Genomic DNA, 26,763 nt, shown 5'->3' with positions numbered 1-26,763 from the left:
GAAAAAGCCAGAATGCTAGTCGTAGAGCCCAAGCCTCTGTGTTCTCTGGTGTGCTCAGAGTTCAGCACCAGAAGAGAAAATCCAAGGGCTGCGAGAGGTTGGAGTTTAGTGCCAGCCACCCTTTCCGAAAGGGATGAATTGCCAAGGTGGAAAGGCTATGTTTGTAAGCCAGGAAACAATGCCACTTAGAAGAAACAAAAACCCAGACTGTGTGATCTGCCAGACTCTTAAAAGCCAGTTTGTCTGAGGACCCAGGGCCTGAGTGAGACTCTGAGGGTTGGCTGCTGGGTGGAAGGCTGTGCCCTCCATGTGACCTAATGCACTGTCAGCTCAGCGCCACCAGTGAGGTCTTCCTTCCCCTTCCCCCTCTCAATCAATCTGGCAGTGCCTCATCCCTTCGTCCTGGCTAAAATCTACTCAGCACATCAAAGCTAGACTGTGAGTTCATCCATTTACTAAAACACATACTTCATTATATAATAATTTCCCCTGGCCCTAGCGCTCTTTCTCCCTGGTCAAATGAATAATGTAACAGCCTTACTAGAACAAAGTCATGACCAAAGTTCACATCCCAGCCACAGCGAGGCCTTCACAGAGATGGGAACCAAGCCAGCAGCCGAGGAGCTGCTTATTCCAAATCCCTCTATCTGGACCATGTCTCCCCATTGCCCTCTTCCATCCCAGAGATCAGGGGCACCAAGAGCCCACGCATCCCAATCATATCCTCCCTACCGTCCCACTGAAGTCCCTGCAATTGCCAGCATCCATGTCTTTTGAGAAAAGGTACAGTCCCAAACCCACATTATTCCAACACAAGTGTGTTATGGAGGGGTCATGAGAGCCACTGGCACATCCACAGAGAATTCCTGAGAGAATGAAAGCTAAGGTCAGAAACAGGTAAGGAAAGAAAGGTCTAATCCCATCTAGAAATGCCAGGAAGCCTGTCATGCACGAGGCACCTCAGAGGCCATCCTGAAGAGCCAGGGCGTGGGGCCTAAGGCACCTAGAAACTCCAGGAGGTGGAAGCGAACAGCTCCAGCGAGGAGGGCACCCAGGAAAAAACCACCTGGGGCCAGAAAAACAAGCTGGAAGCAAAGTCAGGATGAAAACCCATTGGTAGCATCCTCAAGGCTTTCTTATGGAAGAAGAATTGCTCTCACCCACAGGCGTCTTCTAAAGGTATCCCCCGAGACAACTGCCCGTGGTCAAAGGCAAGACTTGGGGCATGGGGTATCTTTGGAAACCAGGGGAGCTGCATCATAATGGAAAGACATAAACATGGAACTCCCTGGAAAAGCATTGTTTTAAAGCACTGCAAGCCGGGCATGGTGGCTCAAGCCTGTAATCCGAGCAGTTTGAGAGAGCAATGTGGGTGGATCACTTGAGGTCAGGAGTTCGAGACCAGCCTGGCCAACATGGTGAAACCCTGTTTCTATTAAAAATACAAAAATTAGCTGGGCGCGATGGTGCACACCTGTAATCCCAGCTACTCGGGAGGCAGGAGAATCGCTTGAACCCGGGAAGTGGGGGTGCGGTGAGCTGAGATCATGCCACTGCGCTCCAGCCTGAGCAACAGAGTGAGACTCTGTCTCAAAAAAATAAAATAAAATAAAATAAAATAAAATAAAATAAAATAGCACTGCAAAGCTATCAAAGGCAACACCATTCTAGTCTCGGTTGGATGTGTGGCTCACGCCTGTAACCCTGGCATTCTGGGAGGCTGAGATGGGAGAATTGCTTGAGCCTAGGAGTTTGAGACCAGCCTCGGTAACATAGGGAGATGCTGTCTTTACAAAAAAGTTTTAAAAATTACCTGGTTGGGGCTGGGAGTGGTGGCTCATGCCTATAATCCCAGCATTTTGGGAGGCTGAGGTGGGCAGATCACCTGAGGTCAGGAGTTCAAGACCAGCTTGTCCAACATGGCAAAACCTTGTCTCTACTAAAAATACAAAAATTAGTTGGGCGTGGTGGCAGGTGCCTGTAATCCCAGCTACTCAGGAGGCTGAGGCAGGAAAATCACTTGAACCCAGGAGACAGACATTGCAGTGAGCTGAGATCGCTCCACTGTACTCTAGCTTGAGTGACAAAGAGAGACTCAAAGAAAAAGAAAATATCTGGGTGATGTGGCTCACATCTGCAGTCTGCCGGAGGCTGAGTTGGGAGGATGGAGTCAACCTGGCCTTTGAAAGCCTATAGTCTTGTAGTCGGGGGAATGGAGTCAACCTGGTGCTCTAATGGCACCACTGGAGCGCAGTGGCACAATTATAACTCACTCCTAGTTCCTTGAGCCCAGGAGTTTAAGACTGCAGTGAGCTGTAATTGCACCACTGTACTCCAGCCTGAGTGACAGAGCAAGATTTGTCTCTATTAAAAAGTAAAGAAATGGAAAACATTCAGATCTATGAAAAGTACAAACCCAGCATGCTACTTTTATTGATATTGTACAGGGGACATCACAGAGCTGTAGGACCTCCCATCTAGCCCTTAGACCCAGGCAACCAGGGACTTCTCCCACAGTGCTTAGTTAGAGAGAACCCTACTCAGAGTCCTCAGGGCCAGCGGACACACCCACCCTGCACCTGTGCCTCTTCTAAACCGTGCCCCAGATACTTGGGGCCCAGGAATTTCCTGACCAAACCACTCCATTTGGGGCCTTCCTCCTCAGGTGGGCCTCAGGCTCCTGGTGGATCTCACGGCAAGGGTGCGTGCTTCTAGAGGGGAAGCGGGTGCCAAGGGTGGCTTTTTGGAGAGGGATGGGACAGAGTGGGAACCTGCAGGCTGTGGGGTGCATGGGCAGATGCTGGACACCCCTCAGGGTGCCATGAGGAATCAGGGGTGGGCATGATGGGGGAGCTTGGCCTCGGGCTTTTTCACTCTTGCTCCAGTTCTGCAAACATCAGAAGCAGACCTGCCCAAGGCATGGTTTCCGTGGTGGCACATCTGGGAGAGGCCTGGCCCCATGTGTTGACGCCCACTGGATAATGAGGAGGAAGAGCATGGGCCCCAGCTGGGCAGACGGGCTCGGCACATCTGCTGCTTCCCTTCCTCATTAGGGTCCCAGGGGAGAGGCGGAATCCAGACACAAAGACCCCACCCCAGCCTCCCCAAGGAGGATGCGCCAGTACAGACCCTCACACATGGGTTTCCAAGGCAACTCTCTTTGTTATTAAAACGAGAGGGCATTTTGGGAATATGTTTGATATTTGTGCAATTTCGGACATACAGCCCTTGTCTTGCTGGGAGCTAAGTGTGCTTGGACCATACAGCGCGGTCTGTGCTTGCTTTTGTGAGCTGAACAGTCCAGCTGGGAAACCACCACTGACAAGGGGTGTCTGAAAACCTGGGCTGAGAAGCACTGGGCAGAGCTCCCAGGGAAGACAGGTTGAATGGAGTGAACTTATATGGAATTTTTTTTTTCTTAGAGACAGGGTCCAGCTCTGTCACCCAGACTAGAGTGCAGTGGTGTGATCAGAGCTCATTACAACCTTTACCTCCTGGGCTCGAGCCATTCTCTGACTTGGCTTCCCAAAGTGATGGAAATTATAGGCGTGAGCCACTACTCCCGGCCTCCTTATATGGAAATCATTTGAAAAAAAGTGTGAAGAGTCCTGGGATTCCTAGAGAGATCTATCACCCCTGCACAGCTGATTCTAGAGATGACTCTGAGCTCTGTCTGCCTGATCTAGGGCCCTGAGAGCTGCAGGGCCAAGAGCATGAGGAAGTACCAGGCTGCTGAGAGAAGGTTGTAATGCACCTAGATGAAGCCCAGGCCTAGGCTTCCACTTCCACCTCCAAAGGAAGTAAAGGGCTGGGAACAAGACCGGTGAGTTTCCCAAATGGCTGGGAAGACAAGAAGGTTGCAAAACGAATGAAGGGAATCAGAAAAGAGGTTTAATCCACGGCACCTCCCTTGCTCTGGGTTTCCGATGTTTTTGAAATACCCCCTGGTTTCCCTATTGTGATATTTACTGGGCCAGGGAGGATTTTTTTTCATATCAGACTGATGTCACTCCCAGCCTGTTGGTTTCTCCATATCCCATCTGCTGAGGCAGCAGAGTCCCGCAGGGAGCCTGAGCCATGGGCTCTGGCCAGAGACACAGGCAATCCATCCTTCCTGTTTGTGCTCAGCCTGGAAAGTGATGCCTGGAAAAGGGGACTAAACCAACCTCCCTGACTTCAGGGCTTCTCCCCTTTTGCTCCTTGCTCACCTCTTCGTGGTGTGATCATTTCTGAGCCTCCCTCCCAGGGAAGAAGGACAGAGTGCCTGGAAGGGATCCAGCTTTGCAGTTTCTCGATTCTGTACACTGAGAGGTTTCCCTCTCCCATTCTACCAGAAAAACATTCAGACGAGAGTTTTGCTTCCTTTCTAGGACCTAGTCCAGATACAAAGACATGTAGGTTCTAATAAACCTTAGTTGTGAATAAGAAGAGTTTCAGTATAGGACGCAAACTGTCAATTCTGATGTAAGTAAACCATGCTGTGAAGTTTAATCACATCGTGTATGGGGGACCTTTGTGTGGGTGAGAATCTGTTGGCGACTATAAGATAAATGCATCACTCATAAAAGCTGGCCGGGTGTGGTGGTTCACAACTGTAATCCCAGCACTTTGGGGGATGGAGCCAGGTGGTTTGCTTGAGCCACAGGAGTTCAAGACCAGCCTGGGCAATGTGGCGAGACCCCATTTCTACAACAAATATAAAAATTAGCCAGGTGTGTTGGCACATGCCTGTGGTCCCAGCTATTTTGGAGGCTGAGGCCAGAGGACTGCCTTAGCCAAGGAGGTTGAGGCTGCAGTGAGCTGTGATCATGCCACTGTACTCCAGCCTGGGCAATAGAGCAAGACCCTGTCTCAAAAAAAAAAAAAAAAAAAAGACTCATAAAAGCTCAGCCATTCAAATAGCACATTGTATAAGAGAAACGCCGAGACTAGGTAATTTTTATCCACTAAGTGTAATTTTAATAAAGTATCAGTGTTCCCAAAGTACAAAGCTGGCCCTGTAAAGTTTCTAGCTCAAAAGTTATTTATGGCATTATCAAAAAGATGGTAAAAAGAGTAATCATAGATGTCAGTGTGTAGACACACATAGGCACAAACACAATACACACACAAACGCAGGCATAGCACACACACATGCTCACACCTGCACACAAAGGTATACACTCAGAAACGTACATACATATCAACACACGCATAGAAAGTTGTTATGACCATCCTTTCCCCAACAACCCAAGCTCTGCCACTGGTTCCTAACCAGGATAGCAATGGCGACAAGGAGTGATGGATGGGAGCATAAAACCCTGTTACATCAAAGCCATGAAGATTAGATTAAAAAACCAAGTTCTCCCTCCCTATCCCGACACCTTCCTCATAGGCAGGTCTTCCTCGAACTTGCTGATGCTCAGGTGAAATTCACAATATACAGGAAGAACTTCTAGATTTTACCAGACAGCACACTGTAATTATTTGATGCTTAGTTAACTCCAAAGTGAAACTGAGCTCATCTTTTTCAGTTTTCCTTGGATCCATTATGTTTGCTGTGTGTACATGGGTGGGAAGAAAATGAGGGGAAAGGAATGAAATAAAAGGGTAAATGTTTCCATGACTGACGTTTGTTTACTTCAATGTTTTACTTCACATCTGTTCTTCCATGAGAATGATAAATGTTACTGTTTCTCAAAGAAGAGAAGAAAATATGCTTAACGTTTCCATTTCAGTAACCAGAGAAGGTATTTTATGATCTGTTTCCCCAAATTTCAACATCTTCCCCCACCCATATAAAATATAGCAAATCCAATGGCTAAAAAAAATCATCTTGAATCCAACTAACAAATTTTTTCTATCACAGATGAAAATTTTTTTTTTTCTTTTTCTTTTTTTTTGAGACAAAGTCTCGCTGTCACCCAGGCTGGAGTGCAGTGGCACCATCTCAGCTCACTGCCACTCCCGCCTCCTGCATTCGGGAGATTCTCCCCCGTCAGCCTCCCTAGTAGCTGGGATTAAAGGCATGTGCCACCATGCCCGGCTAATTTTTGTATTTGTGGTAGAGACAGGGTTTTGCCATGTTGGCCAGACTGGTCTCAAACTCCTGACCTCAGGTGATCTATCCGCCTCGGCCTCTCAAAATGCTGGGATTACCAGTGTGAGCCACTGCGCCGGGCCACCAGTGAAAATTCTTAAAGGGAAAATGAATCCAACTAATTTGTGAAATGCATCTGCAGGGGTCATTGAGCCTCTTCTGAGTCCACGGTGCCCCGTCCTGCTGAATGGCAATGTGCGATGGGAGAGATTTCGTCACTCCCAGCTCCAGAGGTGAGATCTGACTTGACTAAGCCAAGCAGAGTGGTCTTATCCCTTAAACACGAGGACAGTAGAAGAAAGTCCACACATTTTTCTATGGTTGGAAAAGAAATGTGCCCTCTCCCTGCTAATCTCTCTCCTCCAGTTGAACGAGGATGTGATGATCCAAAACCCTAAGAACTACTGGCAGCCACATGGCCACCACGAGGGGAGTCAGCTTCTAAAAGAAGCTGACATCGTGAAAAGCAGAGGCCACATGGAAGAAGCCGGTCTTCAGTGTCATCTTTGAGCCACTGTATCAAGCCACTGTGATGGCTGCCCTGACTCGGGCCTTTTCAGTAACAAAAGGTATACTTTTCTTAGTCGTTTAAGCTGTGATTTCTGCCAATAAGATGCAAATGCACCTTCATAGGTACAGCAGGTCCGTTCTGTTTCTGCAACCATATGGACAATTTTATTTTTCTTATTGCAATCCATGACATCCTGCATCCTTGGTGCAATCCACTACATCCATTACATTCACAAATTCTTTCCTTTTAAAATTACTGAGTCAAAGTAATTTGGGGAAAAAGAAAAATGGTTCTTAACACCAAGCTTCGATTTGATTTGTAACTACATAACTGAGGTCATCTCTATTTACCAGGGCCAGAAATTGAGTCAAGAGCTGCTGTAATGGCAGTTTAATTTATCTGACAATATTTTCACTGCCAGAGAAAAGCATATATTAGATTAATAGAAACTTAAAAACCAACCATTTGAGCCAAGTCACAAACATGTTGGTTTCATGACTTGACACCTCCATGGAGTAGTTAACACCAACCATGGTCTAAATGAAACTTAAAATAATTCAGTGGTCCTGGAGAAATCTATTTTGAGCATGAACAAGTCCCATTAGGTAGCAGACTAGGGTTGGGTTCAGGAGAGTAGAACTACCCGGCATAGAATCAAAAGTAAGATCCCCAACCTGAGGTCAGGAGTTCAAGACCAACCTGGCCAACATGGTGAAACCCCATCTCTACAAAAATACAAAAATTAGCTGGGCATGATGGCAGGTGCCTGTAATCCCAGCTACTCAGGAGGCTGAGGTGGGAGAACTGGAGGCAGAGGTTGCATGAGACTCTGTCTCAAAAAAAAAAAAAAAGAAAAAAAGAAAAGAAAGTAAGATCTCCCAAGCAAAGGCTCTGTAGCCACCATGCTACATCATCAGCCTCAATTTAATCTTACCAGTCAATTCCCTTGTAATTATTCTCTCTAGAAATCCCACCATCGATTCCTTTTTCACCCATCCTTCTCCAGAGAACATCTTTTCACTCACTGAAATGAAACTCAGCATAAAAATCCATAATCACAAGGTGTTTATATCTTTAAGATAATGAGGAAAGTATTCAGGATACTGAATTATTTTGAAAGGCTCCAAATTTTAGAGATAAATGAGACATCATTGCCTTAGAAACTTATTATCTGCACCCCATCCCCAAATTTTCAAAAGAGTAAATTTCACTCTGAAAGTTTAAGAGATGAGATCAATATCCATTTAGCACATGGGTGGGGGACTAAAGCTCAGGTTTTTCTGACTCCAAAACCCAATAAATATACGCTACTATATATTTGTTTATGTTTCTGACTGTCCCGCTAGACTGTGAAAAATTTAAGGGCAGGGGCTCTTTTTCTTCTTTTTATCCATATGATTGGCACCTAGAGCAGGCCCTAGCACATAGGAAGTGCTTAATAAATGTTTATTGAACAAATTAAAGGATGGATCAATACAATAAAAATCAGGGGGAACTTTATGGTATAGTGCCTTCATATAATCTTCTCACTTAATCTTTGTTTAATATTGTGAATATTTTTGTGGCCCATTCATTATTCTAGAAATTTATGAAAATATTAATAAATTAATTCTCTTCATCAAACTCATCATCATAGTTAGTCTTGGGTGTCAACTTGGCTAGGACACAGTACCTAGGTATTTAACCAAACACGAATCCAGGAGTAGCTGTGAAAGTATTTTGTAGATATGGTTAACATCTACAATCAGCTGACTTTAAATAAAGCCTTGATCATTTGGGTGGGCCTCATCCAATAAATCGATGGGTTTAAGAGGAAAGACTGGGGTTTCCCAACACAAAAGGATTCTGCCTCAAGACTGCAGCATCCGGCAAGTTGTGGAGAAAAGGGCACACTTCTCCACTAATGGTGGGCGTGTAGATTAGTTCAGCCATTGTGGAAGACAGTGTGGTGATTCTTCAAAGACCTAACGATAAAAATACCATTTAACCCAGCAATCCCATTACTGGGTATACACCCAAAGGAATGCAAATCTTTCTACTATAAAGACACGCATGCGTATGTTTATTGCAACACTGCTCACAATAGCAAAGACATGAAATCAACATAAATGCCCATCAATGATAGACTAGATAAAGAAAATGTGGTATATATGCACCATGGATTACTATGCAGCCATAAAAGGAAACGAGATCATGTCATATGCAGGGACATGGATGGAGCTGGAGGCCATTATTCTTAACAAACTAACACAAAAACAGAAAACCAAATATTGCATGTTCTCACTTATAAGTGGGAGCTAAATGATGAGAACACATAGACACACAGAGGGGAACAACACACACTGGGGCTTTTTGGAGGGTGGAGGAGGGAGAGGATTAGGAAAAATAGTTAATGGGTACTAGGCTTAATACCTAGGTGATAAAATAATCTCTACAACAAACCCCCATGACACAAGTTTACCTACGTAACATCAAACCTGCTCTTGTAACCCTAAACTTAAAAGTTAAAATAAATAAATAATAGAACATTTTTTAAAACCAACAAAACAAAAACCATACAAGTTCCTCTAGGGTTGGGAATTTTGTTTAATGCATCCTATGTACCTAATATAGTCAATGTTTCTTAGCAAATAATAGATTCACAATAAATATTTTTGCTGACTGAAAAAAAAAAAAAAAAAAAAGACAAGAAAGATTGCAGTGTCCAATCCTGCCTGAGTTTCCAGGCTGCTAACCTGTCCTGTGAATGTTGGACTTGCCGGCCCCTATAATTGCATGTATCAACTCCTTAAAATTTATCTCTCTCTCTCTCTCTCTCTCTGTTCTCTGTTCTTTCTCTCTCTTTCTCTCTTAGTTCTGTTTCTTGAAAGAACCCTGGCTAATAAACTATTCAGTGAGCCAGATGGAGCGAATCCAAAATTTCTCTGCAGAAAGTTGAGAGATTGAGAGGGCAGCCTGTGCGATGCAAGAAACCACTGCAGGATGACTTCTGCAGGAAGCTGGAGAGGTGTGAATGAGACCTCAAAGCTGCAGTGTCACATGGTGAAGCCCAAGCAGGAAATCTGTAGCAGCTAAAGAAAAGACGTTACCTTTGAGGATTTCTTAAAGCAGGCAGAGTCTTTTTCTCATAATGTCCAAGGTAAAGGAAAACCAAGATCTCCTGTGGAAATCATTTGGTTGGAATCCGTTCTAGAGAAGGAAGGATAAAACCCTCTAACATTTTTCTTCATTATTTTCTTCACAAAACCATCTGGTTGGTTTGTTGTTGTTGTTGTTGTTGTTTTGTTTTGTTTTGTTTTTTCTTGGAGGAACAAGTCATGGAGCTTGAAGGTAAGTTTTGAAAGATCTCCAGTTACTCACCAAGTATATAATTATGCTTTGCAGACAAATATTTGAAGGATGCCACTGATTCTCTTTGCAAGATAGGAGGGGAAATAAGTCTACGTGCAGCATGCATAAGCAGAGTAATTTTTGTTTTAAGTTTCCAAGGAGATTTGACAAGGCATGACTTACAGATTGTGAACGAGTCATTTAAAAATGCTGAATATGTCATGGAAACTTCCTTTTCCCTTCCTACTTTGCTCTGCCCCTGATTTGACAAAGGAATGGCCAGGAATCCTTCACACCTGGTAGTGGGAACTGTTTTCCTTAAGGAACTTAGAAAATTGTGAGGATAATGGAAGCCGTTGCATGATGCTGACTAGGATTTTTCATTGCCTATTTCACAGAAATACTGCCAGCCAGTTCTCAGAGCCCGGCTTTCACAAATCCTCAGTCTCCATGAGGTAGCTCAGTGGTTCCCAATTCTGGATGCATGTTAGAATCACTAGAGGGAGCTTTTTAAAAATATGGGCGCCATAGTTCCATTTCTGAACAATTAACTACCAAGTTCTGGGGTGTTTGCATTAGTATTAGTAACCTTTTAAAAACTCCCCCAAGTGATTCTAAGCATCCAAGAGCAGAGCAGGGCTTGAGAGCCTCTGCACAGGGTGGGAGGAGAATGGCACAGGCAGCCCTAGATGCTCAGCCTGCCTCCCCGTCTGGAGTGAACACCAATAGGCCGGCCCCTGAGAAATCCAGGAGTGTGAAATGTGCATCTTAAGTTAAAAGTCTGAGGCCATGAGTGCTGGCATACCTGCAATCCCAGGACTTTGGGAGGCTGGGGCAAGAGGTTCACTTGAGGTCAGCAGTTGCAGGCTAAAGTGAGCTAGAATCACCACTGTATTTCAGCCTGGGCAATAGAGCAAGACCCTCTCTCAAAAAAAAAAAAAAAAAAAAAAAAAAAGCTGGGCGCCGTAGCTCATGCCTGTAATCCCAGCACTTTGGGTGGCTGAGGCAGGCAGATCACCTGAGGTCGGGAGTTCGAGCCCAGCCTGACCAACAGGGAGAAACCCCACCTCTACTAAAAATACAAAATTAGCCAGTCGTGGTGGCGCATGCCTCTAATCCCAGCCTCTCGAGAGACTGAGGCAGGAAATCGCTTGAACCTGGGAGGCAGAGGTTGTGATGAGCTGAGATGGCGCCATTGCACTCCAGCCTGGGCAACAAGAGTGAATCTCAGTCTCAAAAAAAAAAAGCAGCAAAGGTCTGGGCTGCTGACATACATTCCCAGGTAGGTGAAAGAATATAGAACAAACAGTGCCAGCAGACTGATGTTTTTTTTTTTTTTTTTAAATTTTTTGTTCTTTAAGCATTTACATTTCAACATTGTTTGCTCATACAGCCACTATTCTGGCCCCTTCTCTGCCATTCTTTCCTGACACCATCCCCAACACCAATTTCTGGTCTGGTGCTTACCTCAGTTGACGCACTTATTAAATGACACTGCTGTGTATTTGTTTCTGTGTCTGACTATGTGTATTTGTTTCTCCCACTAGACTATGAAGAACTTGAGGACGGGGGCAGTGTCATTTTGTCTTTTTATCTATTAAGATTAGCACCTAGAACAATGCCTGGCACCTAGAGGGCATTTAATGAATGTCTAATGAATGTTTATTGAATAAATTAAAGGATAAACCAATAAAATCAAAATCGAGGAGACGTTTATGGTATAGAGCCTTCTTTTCTTTTTTTAGATGGAGTCTCACCTCTGTTGCCCAGGCTGCAGTGCAGTAGTGCGATCTTGGCTCACTGCAACTTCCACCTCCCGGATAGAAGTGATTCTTGAGTCTCAGCCTCCCGAGTGTCTGGGACTACAGGCACCCACCAGCATGCCCGGCTAACTTTTGTGTTTTTAGCAGAGCCAGGGTTTCACCATGTTGGCCGGGCTGGTCTCAAACTCCTGACCTCAGGCAATCCACCCGCCTCGGCCGCCCTAAGTGCTGGGATTACAGGTGTGAGCCACTATGCCTAGCCAAGCCTTCATCTTTCTTCTTATTTCACCTTTGTTTAGCATTGCTAATATTTTTGTGATCCATTCATTATTCTAGAAATTGACAGAAACAATTTAAGGCCATGTGGGAGAATAGGGTCCAAGATAATTTTTTTCCCTTGAAGAAGAAACTGTGTATTATTCAGATTTGAAACAAAGTACTCAGAAAATTATATTTTCAAGTGAACTCTGCTAGAGGGTTTCCTTTCGACTGTCCTCTTTACCCATTTCCTGGCCCCTCACTGAAATTTCTTGCACGGCAGAGAACTAACCTTTGGATGTGCCAGTTTTCCTGCTTGCAAAATAAGGATAATCACTTTTATGACTGTAGTACTATATTAGAAAGAGCAATTGCTTATACAGAACTTTAAGCATTACAGGAGAAAATATAGAATACTAATAACATAAATAATGATACCACTGAATCAGGAACAGAAGAAAACAGAGATGCATTGGCCTTATTATTCTCTGTGACATTAATAGCACATGGAGAAGCATACAAATAATATTGGTCACAATAATGAGACATCTAACTATATTAAGCATATTACCAAGAAGAGATTGATGTTTTTTCACAATTCTAGCTTTACGATGCTTTTGGTTGAGGTTTTTTCTGATATGCAGAGAACTCAATATCTAAAAGATGTTTTCAGATTATCTAAAAGATGTTTTCAGTTTATCTGATTGAAGTATGAAGGATGTAATCTTGCACTTAATGGGTTACTTTCTAAATTGGAGAGCAAAGCCAAAGACATATATTATAGTTCCAGATGGGCAGATCACCTGAGGTCAGGAGTTCGAGGGCAGCCTGGTCAACAGGGTGAAACCCCGTCTCTACTAAAATTATGGAAATTAACTGGGCATGGTGGCACACGCCTGTAAATTCCAGCCACTTGGGAGGCTGAGGCAAGAGAATCGCTTGTAACCTGGAGGTGAAGGTTTCAGTGAGCCGAGACAGTGTCACTGCACTCCAGCCTGGGCGACAGAGCGAGACTCCGTCTCAAAAAAAAAACAAAAAGAAAGAAAAAAAAGACATATAGTTAGAGGGGTGTTTCATGAGAAAAAAAGTAATTTAATTTAATCAGGAACACATAATTTCAAATAAAATCTTTATCAGGTTATTTCTTTTGTGCTTACTCAGTAATTCGTGTGAAGTCTAACTTTAAAGTGTTAAAGTCTCCATTCATTTCTTAGGGCAACAAACTTTGATGGGGGCCTAATGTGTGCTGAAGATGCTATGAAGAATCAAACATTGGTTTTGCCTTTGAGTCGCTTGTTGCTAGGCAAGAAGCCAGACAAATCAGCATGTGCAATATCAGATAATAAATGCTAAAATGGCAGTTAATATTAATCTCATTTCTGTGGTTTATTGTTAAAAGTACTCATACAGTTATACACACTTTTTCTCTACATTGGGGCTTTTTATAAGTGAGATAATACATCTGCATAGTATTTAGTTTGAGTAAGATTTTCTGGGTTTTGCCACCAAAAGCATGCTAAGTGATACAAGGAGGAAGTTTAGGAAGGGAGATAGCTCTTTTTTCTTTGTTTCCTTTTTGCGACAGAGTCTCGCTCTGTCACCCAGGCTGGAGTGCAGTGGTGTGATCTCAGCTCACTGCAACCTCCGCCTCCCAGATTTAAGCAATTCTCCCACCTTCCTCCCAAGTAGCTGGGAGCACAGATGTGCTCCACCACACCTGGCTAATTTTTGTATTTTTAGTAGAGAGGGGTTTCACCATGTTGGCCAGGCTGGTCTTGAACTCCTGGCCTCAAGTGATCTGCCCACCTCAGCTTCCCAATGTGCTGAGATTACAGGCATCGGCCATCACACCTGGCTGATGGCTCATTTTTGAACACATTGAGTTTGAGATAGCTGGGAGGTCACCTAGAGACTTCCCAGGGGTAGTTAGGTCTATCCTTGGAAAACACAAACTTGTAACAATTTTGATTTTGGACTATTTTAAAATACTGTAGGGTGAACGTTCTGAGTATCTCTACCCTAAGGATAGGCAGTTGGGCCTGGAGTGGTTCCATGGCATCATTGAAGACCCAGGTTATTTCTTGTTTCTTGTATTCCGCCTAGATTTTTTTTTTTTTTTTTTTTTTTTGTGTGTGTGTGTGTGTGTGTGTGTGTGTGGCGGAGTTTCGCTCTGTCTCCCAGGCTGGAGTGCAGTGGCACGATCTCAGCTCATGCCACTTCATCCCTAGATTGTTTGTTTTTCTTTGCAGGCTCCTGCTCTCATGCTCACAGGATGGTGACAGCAGCATTGGGCATCCCCTCCTCACCCAATGATGACCAAAAGCCAAATTCGTGCACTTTCTTCCTTATTTTTCTGCTCAAAAGCAAAGTCAGTTTTGGCGTCTACACTCCCAGATGGTTAGTTAGTGATTGAAGAACGCTAATCGGGAACCTGCACCCAGAGGGGGCTACAGCAAGTGTTTCACAGGAGGCTGGTGGAATCTGAACCGGAGGGTTTGTAAATTAGCATAAGAGACTTGGGACACCATTTTTTCACTTGTGAGAAGAACGGCATTCAAGAGATGTAACTGACTGGCATCTTTGCCTTTGCAAAATGAAGTATAAGAGGTCGAGGCAGGCAGATCACCTGAGGCTGGGAGTTCGAGACCAGCCTTGCCAGCATGGTGAAACCCTGTCTCTACTAAAAAATACAAAAATTAGCTGGGCATGGTGGCACACACCTGTAATCCCAGCTACTCGAGAGGCTGAGGCAGGAGAATCGCTTGAACATGGGAGGCAGAGGTTGCAGTGGGCCAAGATCGTGCCACTGCACTCCAGCCTGGGAGACAGAGCAAAACTCCGTCACAACAAAAAAAAAAAAAGAAAGAAAGAAAGAAAAAGAAAGAAAAAAAAAGAACGTGACACATTCAAATGTCCAAGTTCTCTACAGAAGCATCGTGGATCTTGAACCTCATTTGGTCCTTTACCCCCATTTGATTAGAAGCCTTGATGGCTTTGCCATTCAAATATTGTTGTATTCCTATATGTTCATTTATTCATGCAACAAGCTACTATTTAAAAGGACAGAGGCCAGACTTGGTGGCTCATGCCTATAATCCCAGCACTTTGGGAGGCCGAGGGAGGTGGATCCCCTGAGATCAGGAGTTCAAGACCAGCCTGGCCAATGTGGTGAAACGCCATCTCTACTAATAATACAAAACTTAGCTGGGTGTGGTGGCAGGCACCCGTAATCCCAGCTACTCGGGAGGCTGAGGCAGGAGAACAGCTGGAACCCAGAAGGCAGAGGTTGCAGTGAGCCGAGATGGCACCACTGCACTCCAACCTGGGCGACAGAGCAAGACTCTGTCTCAAAATAAATAAATAAATAAATAAATAAAGGACAGAATCTGGTGACTTTCTTCAGTATACAGGATAAGGAAATAGGACTCTTTTTTGCCTGCTTGCCAGCAGATGTTTGTACTTGTGGCAGAATTTACATGAGACATTCTCTATTGCAATGTATCACCAGGGAGCAAGCTACAAGAGGGCAGACATGTAGCCCCCAGGTGCCTCTAATTGTTAGAGGCTACCAATATTTGCTTCATGGTTTTGAATGGTGAAAATACCTCAGGCCCATGTGCAACATCACTGCACCAAGTCACTTCTCCCTATAGAGATGCAAGCCTTACGCAGCCAGGTCAGAAGGGTTCCGGCAGAAACTCGGTCAAAAGGGCTATCTTTCCTCAAGACAGCACTTCTGGAACCCTCAGAAAAGACCTGGGGATGAGAGCCATCTGGGAGATCCATCACCTCCCCAAGTACCAGGATCTAAGCCACTGGTCTCCTTGTTCCATTACTATCTCAAGTCTGTCCCCACCTGAAATGTTCAGCTGGGTCAAAAAGGAAAAATTTCCAGATAGAGAGGAATTATCACTGTTTGAGGGTGTACACATTGCTGCCCCATTCAAGAGCCTCCTTAGACAGAGTTCCACTCTTTATTCGGCTTCTGTGTCTATAATTTTCTTGCACCACTATTCACAGTCAGGAGCGTGGTCAGGAATTCCTGGTGGCCGGCAACTTCCCATCTCTACTGCTGCCTTTCTTCCCACCTTGAGTTGGTATACCAGAAAGCAGATGGGTGAGAGTGGTTTTACAAAAGGGGTAATTTTGAATTAACTCTAGGTGTTCATATAAAGAGTTTGCACTTTTACACGATCATGCATTGTTTTATATCAAAAATTCCTTCAGTTTTAAAAGTCAGCTTCTCATTTGCAAATAGTCCTGCACTAATTATAATTAATAAGTTATGTGAGGCACATCGTACTACCTTTTTTGCTGAGATTTCTTGTTTTAAGTTACAGGACCGTGCAGGTAACTCATTTGGTGGGAAGTTTCTCCTTTACGATGGGCAGTCAGATCTTGCCTATGTGCTTAGGTTCCAACAGTTGCCTCAGTTGTCACTTTCCATTTAACTGAACGTGAAACACACACAAACCAGCTTTTCAGAACAAGATCATAAACACCTCCCACAGCATTTTGATGTCCTTTGTGGAGGATTCCCCTTCCTCTAACTGCCTAAAATTTCCAACCTCCGACCTCCCCTGGTGCAGAATTACAAAACCAAATGTCAACCTCACACTGGAAAAAGTGTTAACTTGATGAACCATATTTTCTTTGGAAAGGAGGAACTGCAAGTGGAAAACTAAAGGCAGTTCAGATCAGGTTAGCCATGTCTGTGGCTGGAAAAAGAAATCTCTAATTTCCCATAATTGATACGGCACATCCACTCAACCAGCCCCTGGGGTTCCTGGACTATAAGGCATTTTAAAGTTTCCAACATACCCAGTGAGTGGAATCGTGAAATTACTATTTTTTAACTGATGCACAACTGCAAGTTATTTCATCAAGAGACTGGAAATTTCAGCTATACACACGTAGGTATTTTAGAAAAATAGGTCTTGCCAATAAATCAAAATCTCCGCAGTGACTCTTTGGGTAGGCACCCTAGGCCATTGCTGATGAACAACGTCAACCCTGAACTTGCATTTTCTACCTCTGAAAATTGAGGGCAAAGGGACAACCAGGTCATAGGCAGATTGGTAGATTTTTCTCTGACGAGCTGGAAATAAGTGCTGCTCAAAGATACGGATCGGCCTCTTCCCTTTGACTCTCTCTCCCCCAACATATCAATTCCTACTTATAGAATATGCCCTATTTCTAACTGAATTGTAAATAAAATAGTAACCTCACTTGAAAATGGTGCTTTAAAATCTGGTTAAATTATTCCCTCATCTTTTATGTCTTAGCTTGGAATATAAGTCGATGCCTTTCATCTCTGAATTGTCTGAAAATTTTGCATTCTTGCCGCGCTCTACAGTCTTTTACGGAGAGTTGCCAATAGCAAAATCTGCACCACGTAAATTTTTATAGTTTATGAGAGCTATTCATTTATTGCATTCTAAGAGAAGCCAAGAAGCTGCCTCTCTCTTTTCTGGTTGGGATGCAACTGAATATCCAGATTGGAAAATTCCTGACTGGGTATATCATGCACGATCATGCCACTGTGTTTACCATCTTTTGAAAGTAGAAACCTGGCATAGGAAATGATCAGGGCTTAAATGGAATGGAATGGGATTCTCACTAGGTCATTCAAATATCTTTCATGTTTGAGAAGGGAGGGACAGTTAGTAATTTTGCTCAGCAGATTAAAAAGGAACTAGAAAATTAATGTTTGATTGCAATAATCTATTATTTACCATATATTTTAAAATGTTGATGTCAAATAATATGTTTAACAGAGACCTTCAGTGATAAGGCATTTGTTTTGGTGGGTAGGCTAAAATTCTCTCATCTTCTGTTCAGGCTCACAGGGAAAGGTAGGGAAGGTTTCATTCTAAAGAAATGCAGGAAAAATGGTTTGTACCAGAAAATGGAAATATAGCCCAGCAAAGCTGTTCCCAGTAATGCTATGAGATAAGGGGGATGCAGAGTGCAGGTGGGATAAGGGGTGATGGGTGATTACACATGAGTTTATAATAGGCTTCCAAGCAACACTGACATCTACAGATGGTACCCCCAAGTCTTGGCTTCCAAACAACTTCAAGACATTGAAATAGAAATCAATATATTGAATATCAGTTACATATAGAAGTGAACAAGAATTCCAAGAGCTTTTCTGTTAATAGATATCCGAGGAGTCTCTCAAACACCCAACTTCAATTAAGATGGCTTCAGGGGAACATGGTTTGAATCTGCTTCTAACCAAGGAACTGAAACTGAATTAATGAAATGATCCTAGGTGTTAGAAAAGACTGTGCCAAGAAAAGAGGAAGGATGGGCATGGAGCCTAGACAAGGAGAACAAAGGAAAGGTTACTTAGTTCTTTGCCGCATGAGTCCTGCACAGCCCACAGAAGTTGTGTCTGGCCTGTTGATCTGAATTTCCCATGCTGCTTGGAGGGTCATCGTTAGAGTGGAAATGGATTAGATGCTTAGTAGCCTCACTGAGTTTCAGTTTCCCTATCAGGTAGAACAATAGGAGGTGAGTTCAGAGTGGTACTTTGTATTGGGTTTGGGGCCACTGTAGGGATTTGATTTTTACTCTGAGGGAAATAGGGAGCTTTTGGAGGATTTTGAGCAGAAGAGTGAGTGGGATTATCAGGAACTAATATTGTAAGAGGACTAGCAGAATCAAATGAGCTAGTACTCATTTGATGATCAATGAGTGGTACTTGTAATTGCAATAGCTCAGTGATGCTATCAAAGTAGCCCCTGTTCACCAAGACTGATTCAGGAAGATGTAGAAAATCTGAATAGACCTATAACTGGTATGGAGATTGGATCCATAATCAAACACTGTACAACAACAACAGAAAGACTTGCATCATGTGGTTTCACCAGTGAATTCTACCAAACATGTAAAGAATCTTTCTCAAACTCCTCCAAAGAACTGAAGAGGAGGGAACACTTCCTAATTCATTCTATAAAGCCAGCACTAACCTGATACCAAAGTTAGACAAAGACACTACAAGAAAAGAAAACTGCAGAACAATATCCCTGATATATATATAGAAAGAGAGAGAGAGAAAGAGAGAGCGACTCTCTCTGTTGCCTAGGCTGGAGTACAGTGGCACAATCTCAGCTCATTGCAACCTCTGCCTCCCAGGTTCAAGTGATTCTCCTGCCTCAGCCTCCTGAGTAGCTGGGATTATAGCCCCTCTACCACACTCAGCTGATTTTTTTTTGTATTTTTAGTAGAGACAGGGTTTCACCGTGCGGCCAGGCTGGTCTCGAACTCCTGACCTCATGTGATCCACCCACCTCAGCCTCCCAAAGTTCTGGGATTATAGGCATGAACCACCGTACCCAGCCCCTGATGAGCATCAATAGAAAGATCCTCAACAAAATACTAGCAAACAGAAATCTGCAGCATATTAAAAAGATTACACCATGACTAAGTGGGATTTGTTCCTGGAATACAATGATGGTCAACATAGAAAAATCAATCAATGTAACATACCACATTGACAGAATGAAGGAAAGAAAACACATGATCATCTCAATTGATGCAAAAAAAATTAACAAAATTCGACACCCTTTCATAATAAAAAAAAAATACTAAAAAAGTTAGAAATAGAAGGAAACTACCTCAACACAATAAAGTTCATGTAAGAAAAACCCACCACTAGCCTCGTATTTAATGGTGAAAGACTGAATGAAAGCTTTTACTCTGAAATCAGGAACAAAACAAGGATGCTTACTTTGCCACTTCCATTCAATGCAGTATTGTAAGTTTCCACCAGGGCAATTAAGCAAGAAAAAGAAATAAAAGGCATCCAAATTGGAAAAGAAGAAGTAAAATTATCTATTTGTTGATGACATGATCTTATGTGTAGAAAACAAAAAATGTATAGAATAAATAAATTCAGCAAAATTGTAAGATAAAGACCCCTGCACAAAAAACAGTTGCATTTCTATACACTAACAATGAACACTCTGAAAAGGAAATTAACAAACAATTTTATTCACAAGAGCATCAAAAAGAATAAAATATGTAGGAATTAGCTTAACCTAGGAGGCAAAAGAAGTGTACATTGAAAACTATAAAATGTTGCTGAAAGAAATCAAAGAAGACATAAATATAATAAATGGAAAAATATCCCATGTTCATGGATTAGAAAATGTAAGACGTCAATACTGCTCAAAGATACCTATATATGTAATGCAACCCCTATCAAAATCCCAATAATGTTTTTTACAGAAATAGAAAAATTCATCCTAAAATTTATATAGAATCTCAAGATACCCCAAATGATCAAAACAATCTTGAAATGGGAGAACAACATTGGAAGTCTCACACTTTGAGATTTCAAAGTTCACTACAAAACTACAGTAATCAAAACAGTGTGGTACTGGCACAGACATATAGACCAATGGAACAGAATGAAAGCTCAGAAATAAATCCTCACATACATGGTCAAATGATTTCAACAAGGGTGCCAAGATCATTCAATGGGGAAAAGACAGTGTTTTCAACAAACAGTGATGAGAAATTTGGATATCTACATGCAAAAGAATGATGGTTGCGCCACAATGTGAGTATACTTAATGCCACAGAATTATATACTTTAAAACAGTTACAATGGTAAAATTTATATTATGTGTATTTTATCACAATAAAATGAATCACTCTCCTTCCTCTAAGTCTATGCTTTCCAACAAATTTTTGGTTATCATTTCTCTTCACTTGTGATTTTCCAATGGGGAGAATCATGGCTCAGTCAGCGCAACCTTGCCCATTAATTCTCAAAGCTTACAACTAAATGAGCATCCTGACTTATGCATCAGATTCTTGTAAACTATGTCTCACCTCACCTTCCTGCTGTCCCTGTTAGGTTTATTACCATGGCCTTGATGCTTCAACCTTCCTGACTCTAATCCATCCTACACGTACCCATGGATTTGCCCCTAAGTGAAGAGTAACTACAGATGTTGTCCCCATTGTGTGTTATTGGTTCTATTCTAATACACAGTGCTTGCCTTGCGCCCCTGTGTCCCATGTGTCACTAAAACAGGAAGATAAAATCAAATTGACCCTGCTGTATCCAGCAACATAGGGAGTCTCTATTCTCTTGGAGCAAGCTGACTGACAAAGTTGTGTTTAGAGACAGCAGTGCTGAGGCTCAGACCCCAGAAATCAGCAACCACCAGAGCCTTTGAATCTTCAGGCCACTGCTGGGGTGCTAGGATGGCTTGGTTACCACTTCTCTGCCCAGTTGCTAAACCAACCTGTTACAAGAATCAACGCAGTTGTCAATTCCAAGATAGGCCCTGTTTCCCTTCACTTTTGTACAATTGACGTTTTTGTTGTTGTTGGTTTTTTTTTTTTCTTTCTTTCTTTTTAGATGGAGTCTCATTCTGTCACCCAGGCTGTATTGTAGTGCTGCAATCTCGGCTCACTGCAACCTCAGCCTCCCGGGTTCAAGTGATTCTTGTGCCTCAGTCTCCCAAGTAGCTGGGATTACAGGCACTTGCCACCACAATCAGCTAATTTTTTATATTTTTAGTAGAGATGGAGTTTCACTATGTTGGCCAGGCTGGTCTTGAACTCCTGACCTTGTGATTCACCCCCCTCAGCCTCCCAAAGTGTTGATATTACAGGCGTGAGCCACTGTGCCCGACCGCAATTGACTATTTAAAAACCCCGCAAAATGATTTCCAAAACTACAATTACTATCTCTTCCTATGTGAGGCTGGCTACTCCCAGTTCAAGTACAAACTAGATGGAACTTACAACTGCTGTAGGAAGACATTCTCAAACTACCAAACTACTCTGAAACTTTTAGTTGCTTAGTGTGTGAACGTTCCCTTTCTAACACTGCATACATCACTGGGAGAGACAGGAGTGAAATAGCACCATTCAACTGGGCTAGGTGCAGTGTCAAGTTGGATTCGCAATTAGAACAGAATAAGATCGAAGATCCTATATTCCAGTCTCCCCTGTCTTCTTCCCAAGGCTGAGCATGGAGCCCCTTCCTGTGTTTGTATTCCATCCGGTGCTGAGCCATAAGCCCTCTCATACTGCATTGATTCTGCCTGTTTACCCAGTGGAATTTCCCACTAGAATGTCAGCAGCCTCAGAGATTGAGTCACAATCATCCGTGTTTCCCCAGGGCTAATGCTATCCTCACATTGAGGAAGCCCACAACAACTACTGGCTAAAAAAATAAACAGCAGACCAGGCGTAGTGGCTTATATTTGTAATCCCAGCACTTCGGGAGGCCGAGGCGGGTGGATCACAAGGTCAGGAGTTCGAGATCAGGCTGGCCAACACAGTGAAACCCCATCTCTACTAAAAATACAAAAGTTAGCCAGGTGTGGTGGTGGGCGCCTGTAATCTCAGCTACTTGGGAGGCTGAGGCAAGAGAATTGCTTTAACCTGGGAGGCAGAGTTTGCAGTGAGCCAAGATCGCACCACTGCACTCCAGTCTGGGTGACAGACAAGACTCTGTCTCAAAAATATAAAAATTAAAATAAAATAAAATAAACAGCAGTACTGCTGAATTGCATTGAGTCTACAATTCCACCAATGATAGGACGCTTCAACTACAAGACTACTAAAAAAGGGAAAAGTTATCATTAAAAGGTACTAGGAATTGTAAGACACATTCCCATTTGAGGGTTGTTATCATTTTGGTTTCAGGTCTGGAACAGAAAAGAGATGAATACAAAAATGTTGAAGACTGATCAATAGCATTTCTTCAATACAGACACGTGCGCCGATCGTTACACCAAACAAAAATGTTTCGTATTTGCTGTTTGTTTAGCTTCATTACCTCAAGCTTTTTCTCTTGAACCAGAGACATTGTTTCCAATGTAAATGAGCCACCCTTCTGTGTGAGCATCAGGTAACTAAAGATAGAGAGACGGGCTTGTCCCCATTTCTTACCTAGTTTGTCTGAGGCTGAACTGAAAAAAAAAAAAAAAAAAAAAAGGATTATTTGTGGCCTCTACCAAGGCAGCTTAAATAATGAGGATCAGAACATCCAAAAGGGAAATATTTTTGCCGCCAGGCAAGATTGTAATAAAAGCATCTCATTCATCATCTGCTAAGGGAAAACATGCCATTGCAAAATCACTTGGTAATGAAAAATCTGGGCAGTTCTAAGCCACTTTAATCAGAAGATCTCAAAGCAATTCCCCACACTGTCAACAGCAAAGCTTTGTCACTAGCAGGATGCAAAATGGACGTCTTCTGTGGTGTTATACACCATGAAGCTATGGTAGAAAAGGGTAAAGCAAATGAATAAAAACAAATAATAATAATTATTGAATATCATTAAAAGGAGTTGGTTATTGTATACAAAAGTACAGTTAGAAGAAATCAATTCGAGCATTCGATAGTACAGTGGAGAAATTATAGTTAACAATAATTTATTATGTATTTCAAAATAGCTAGAAGACAGGAATTGTAATGTTCCCAACACAGGGAAAAGGTAAGTGTTTGAGGTGGTAGATATCCCAGTTACCCTGATTTGATTACACATTTATACATGTATCAAAATATCACATGTACCCCCAAAAAATACAATTGTGATATATCAATTAAAATAACAACAAATAAAAATAAATTAAAAACAAATAATATCGATATCTACATATAAATATATGGAATTGATTTATTTATTTTTGTAGAGATAAACTTTGTTATGTTGCCCAGGCTCGTCTCAAACTTCTGGTCCCAAGTGATCTTCCCGCCTTGGTTTTCCAAAACCCTGGGTGATAGGCATGAGCCACTATGCCCAGCCATATGTGTGATATTTAAATGTGATTGCATATCAAGTGAGATCATGTATGATATTTGATCTTAAATCCTCAAACATTACACATTTAATTAGTAGTAGAAACACATTACAATTCAGAGGATGGACTTTGGAGTCAAACAGAACTGCGTTCCAGTCCTGTCTCTGCCATGTCCTCTCTTTGTGGCCTTGGACAAATTTCTTCCCCTCACTAAGCATCAATGCCCTCCTCTGTAAAATGCACTGGCCGGGCATGGTGGCTCACACCTGTAATCCCAACACTTTGGGAGGCCGGGGATGGGGGGAATCACAAAGTCAGAAGATCAAGACCATCCTAACTAACACAGTGACGTCCTGTCTCTGCTAAAACTACGAAAAATTAGCCGGGCGTGGTGGCACGCGCCTGTAATCCCAGCTACTCAGGAGGCTGAGGCAGAAAAATGTCTTGAAGCTGGGCGGCGGAGGCTGCAGTGTGCCTAGATCGTGTCACTACACTCCAGCCTGGGAGACAGAGCAAGACTCCATCTCAAAAAATATATATATATATATATGCACCTCACTGTCACCAGGCTTAGCTGAGATACTCCGGGTAAAGCACTTAGAATAATGGCTAGTGAAATCCAAGTGCTCTGCACGGCTTAGCTCTTGGTGTTTGAACTAGAATAGATGCCCATTTGCCCACAGCATGCCTTCTTCCTGCACCTCCTGGCACTTGACTTCAGTGTTTGCATGCCATCACTACTCCCTGTGTGGTCTCACTTCCTTCCCTGCCTGGTTTGGACCCCACAGTCAACTGCTGCATGTCTTGCCTCATGGAGCCTCTCCCACTTTATCTCCCTGTTGTTCCTGTCTGGATTGTTACACGGTTCTCTCTGCTCCAGCCTTCCCAACTGTAATCCGTCCTAGGCTGTAGACTACCCGTGGCTTTGCTCCTGCAAAGTGGACACTAAATGTGGATGTGGCCCCATTTTGTGTTATTGGTTCTATTTGAATTCACATGCTTGTCTTGAGCCCCTGAGTCCCATATGCGACTAAAACAGAAAGATAAAGTCAAAGTAACCCTTTGTTCTTGCTGCTGTCTTCAGTAATACAGAGTGGTTCTGCATTGCTGGAATCTCTGCTCAACAGAAAGTCTTCCAGTTCATTAAAACTGGAGTCATTAGTTCCACAAATAGCCAACAAATATCAACTGGGCCTTGAATTCTAATCAGCTACCTACAACACTACCAAAAGTACCTTAATCTGGCTGTGGTTATACACCGAACATTTTGGTTTTTGTTGGCTGGTTTTTGGGTTTTGGTTTAGTGGTGCTAGAAAAAAACATTGTAGTCTTTGCTGTGACAGAGGATTTGGTAAAACTCTCTGTGCAGTTTCAGGATGCAGACGACAGGCCCAAGCTTCCATTGTTTCATATAAACCTGCAGGGTGTCAAATGAAACTATTTTTTAAATGATGTTTTAACCCTGTCTTTGCTGGTTGGCTGTGTTCAACCCTTTAGAGTGCACCCTTTAGAAAACCTTTCTTCTGCACTGCATCTCCAAACTGGGATTACCAGGAACTTTGAAATAATTGTGCAGCTCCATCTAATCAGAATACTCAACAATTAAAATTCACTGATGCCAAAAATGGAAAGAAAATAAGTAAATTACTCTTAAGACCGGTGGCACCTTTTTTTTTTTTTTTTTTTTTCCAAAAATCTTCCTCCTCCTGCCTTCAACTCTCAGAAGATTATCACAAAAACATCCACATTATGAATAGTTTTATAGGTCAGTTCCCTTCCGTACCACTAGGCATACACTGATGATCATTTCCAAATTTTCCCACACTGCTTTGCTATCATGTGATTTATTTTAAGTAGAAGCAGTTTTGTGAATTCCCTAGCCAAACTTTTTAGATTGTGGATTTTCATATAAATAAATTTACAGACTGGCTGGGGGGAAACAGAAAAAGCAAAAGAACGCTTTTGTAAACTGTCTTACTCCTAATCTTTTATTGAGTGAGCCATGGTTAGCTCCAGGGCACTCTAGCCCGTTAATTCAAGGTCAATTTCAGTCATTGCCATGGCTCCAGTGCTTATTATCATCGCCTCATGCACATCTTTTGAGAATACTCTGAGAATTTACACGACTTTAACACACTTCTTCGCACTAGTGAGAACACCCGCAATGCCTTATTCAGCAAGAAGGTTAAATGAGTTTGTTTGTTGAAGCATTTGCCAAAGGATCCCAACGCTCCTCCAGCTCCATCCCATCTATAACCGCACAGCGAACACTCACTCACCTTGGGTGTGTCAATAATTGATGGTCTGGGGATGGAAGCCTGAAACACCACTGCTTCACAGTCCGCCCCATCATCCAGGGACCCAGGCACATCCTCAGGGGTCTCCGCAGGCTGGACCGCAGTGCGGTGACTTGAATTCCGATTGGCACTGCCATTGCCCTCTGCACGGGTGCTCGAATCTCGCCTTTTCTCTGGAGCTCCCTCTTCTGCGCTTGGGTGACTTGGCTGTCTGCCTGGTTTGGCCACAGGCTGCACACGGACGGTGGAATGAGTATCAGCCACGCTGGACTGGTTGAAGGAAGCGCTCTCCCTCGTTTTCCCAAAACAAGCGAGCAGAGCTGAGCACGGAAACGGATGCATGCTTCTAGAGGGAGGCTTCAGTCTTTTGGTGAGTCTTGCTTTCCACGTGGACATGACTTGCAGTGAAACATTGCAAAGTTCAAATGGGGCCAGGAAATTTTCCAGGGGTCCACATCACCTCCACGTTCCTTATAGGAATGCTTTCCAATTGCCAGAAGAGAAGAACTTGCTAGGGGTTGCCCCTAAAAAGAAGTTGAGATGGCAAGCCCACCTTCCCTGAGAGTCACTTAGCAGCTGGGGCCCGTTTGAAATCGTCCATCCTGGGCAATTTCGCGCTCTTCCTTCTGTGATATTGTCAGTGGCTAAAGAAAGCTGTTGGGGAGGCATGTGAGTGGCTCGGATTACAGTTCCTAGGCAGGGCAGACGCTTCAGGGTAGGGTAGTGCCAAGTCAATAGACAATTG

The 26,763-nt window shown here is 43.1% G+C and overlaps 1 protein-coding gene across 1 annotated transcript in view; it reads right to left on the bottom strand.

Moving 5' to 3' along the window:
- Positions 1-26,414, bottom strand: part of FAM107B (family with sequence similarity 107 member B) — a 257,812-nt gene extending 231,398 nt beyond the window's left edge. Inside the window, exon 1 of the mRNA XM_023223108.1 lies at positions 26,001-26,414. Within this exon, the coding sequence (XP_023078876.1) occupies positions 26,001-26,414 (414 nt within the window). The remainder of the gene's footprint in view (positions 1-26,000) is intronic.
- Positions 26,415-26,763: the final 349 nt, after the last annotated feature.

Source organism: Piliocolobus tephrosceles, chromosome 9, assembly GCF_002776525.5.
Source record: "Piliocolobus tephrosceles isolate RC106 chromosome 9, ASM277652v3, whole genome shotgun sequence".
Taxonomy (NCBI): Eukaryota; Metazoa; Chordata; class Mammalia; order Primates; family Cercopithecidae; genus Piliocolobus; species Piliocolobus tephrosceles.
This window is presented reverse-complemented; position numbering and strand designations above follow the sequence as displayed.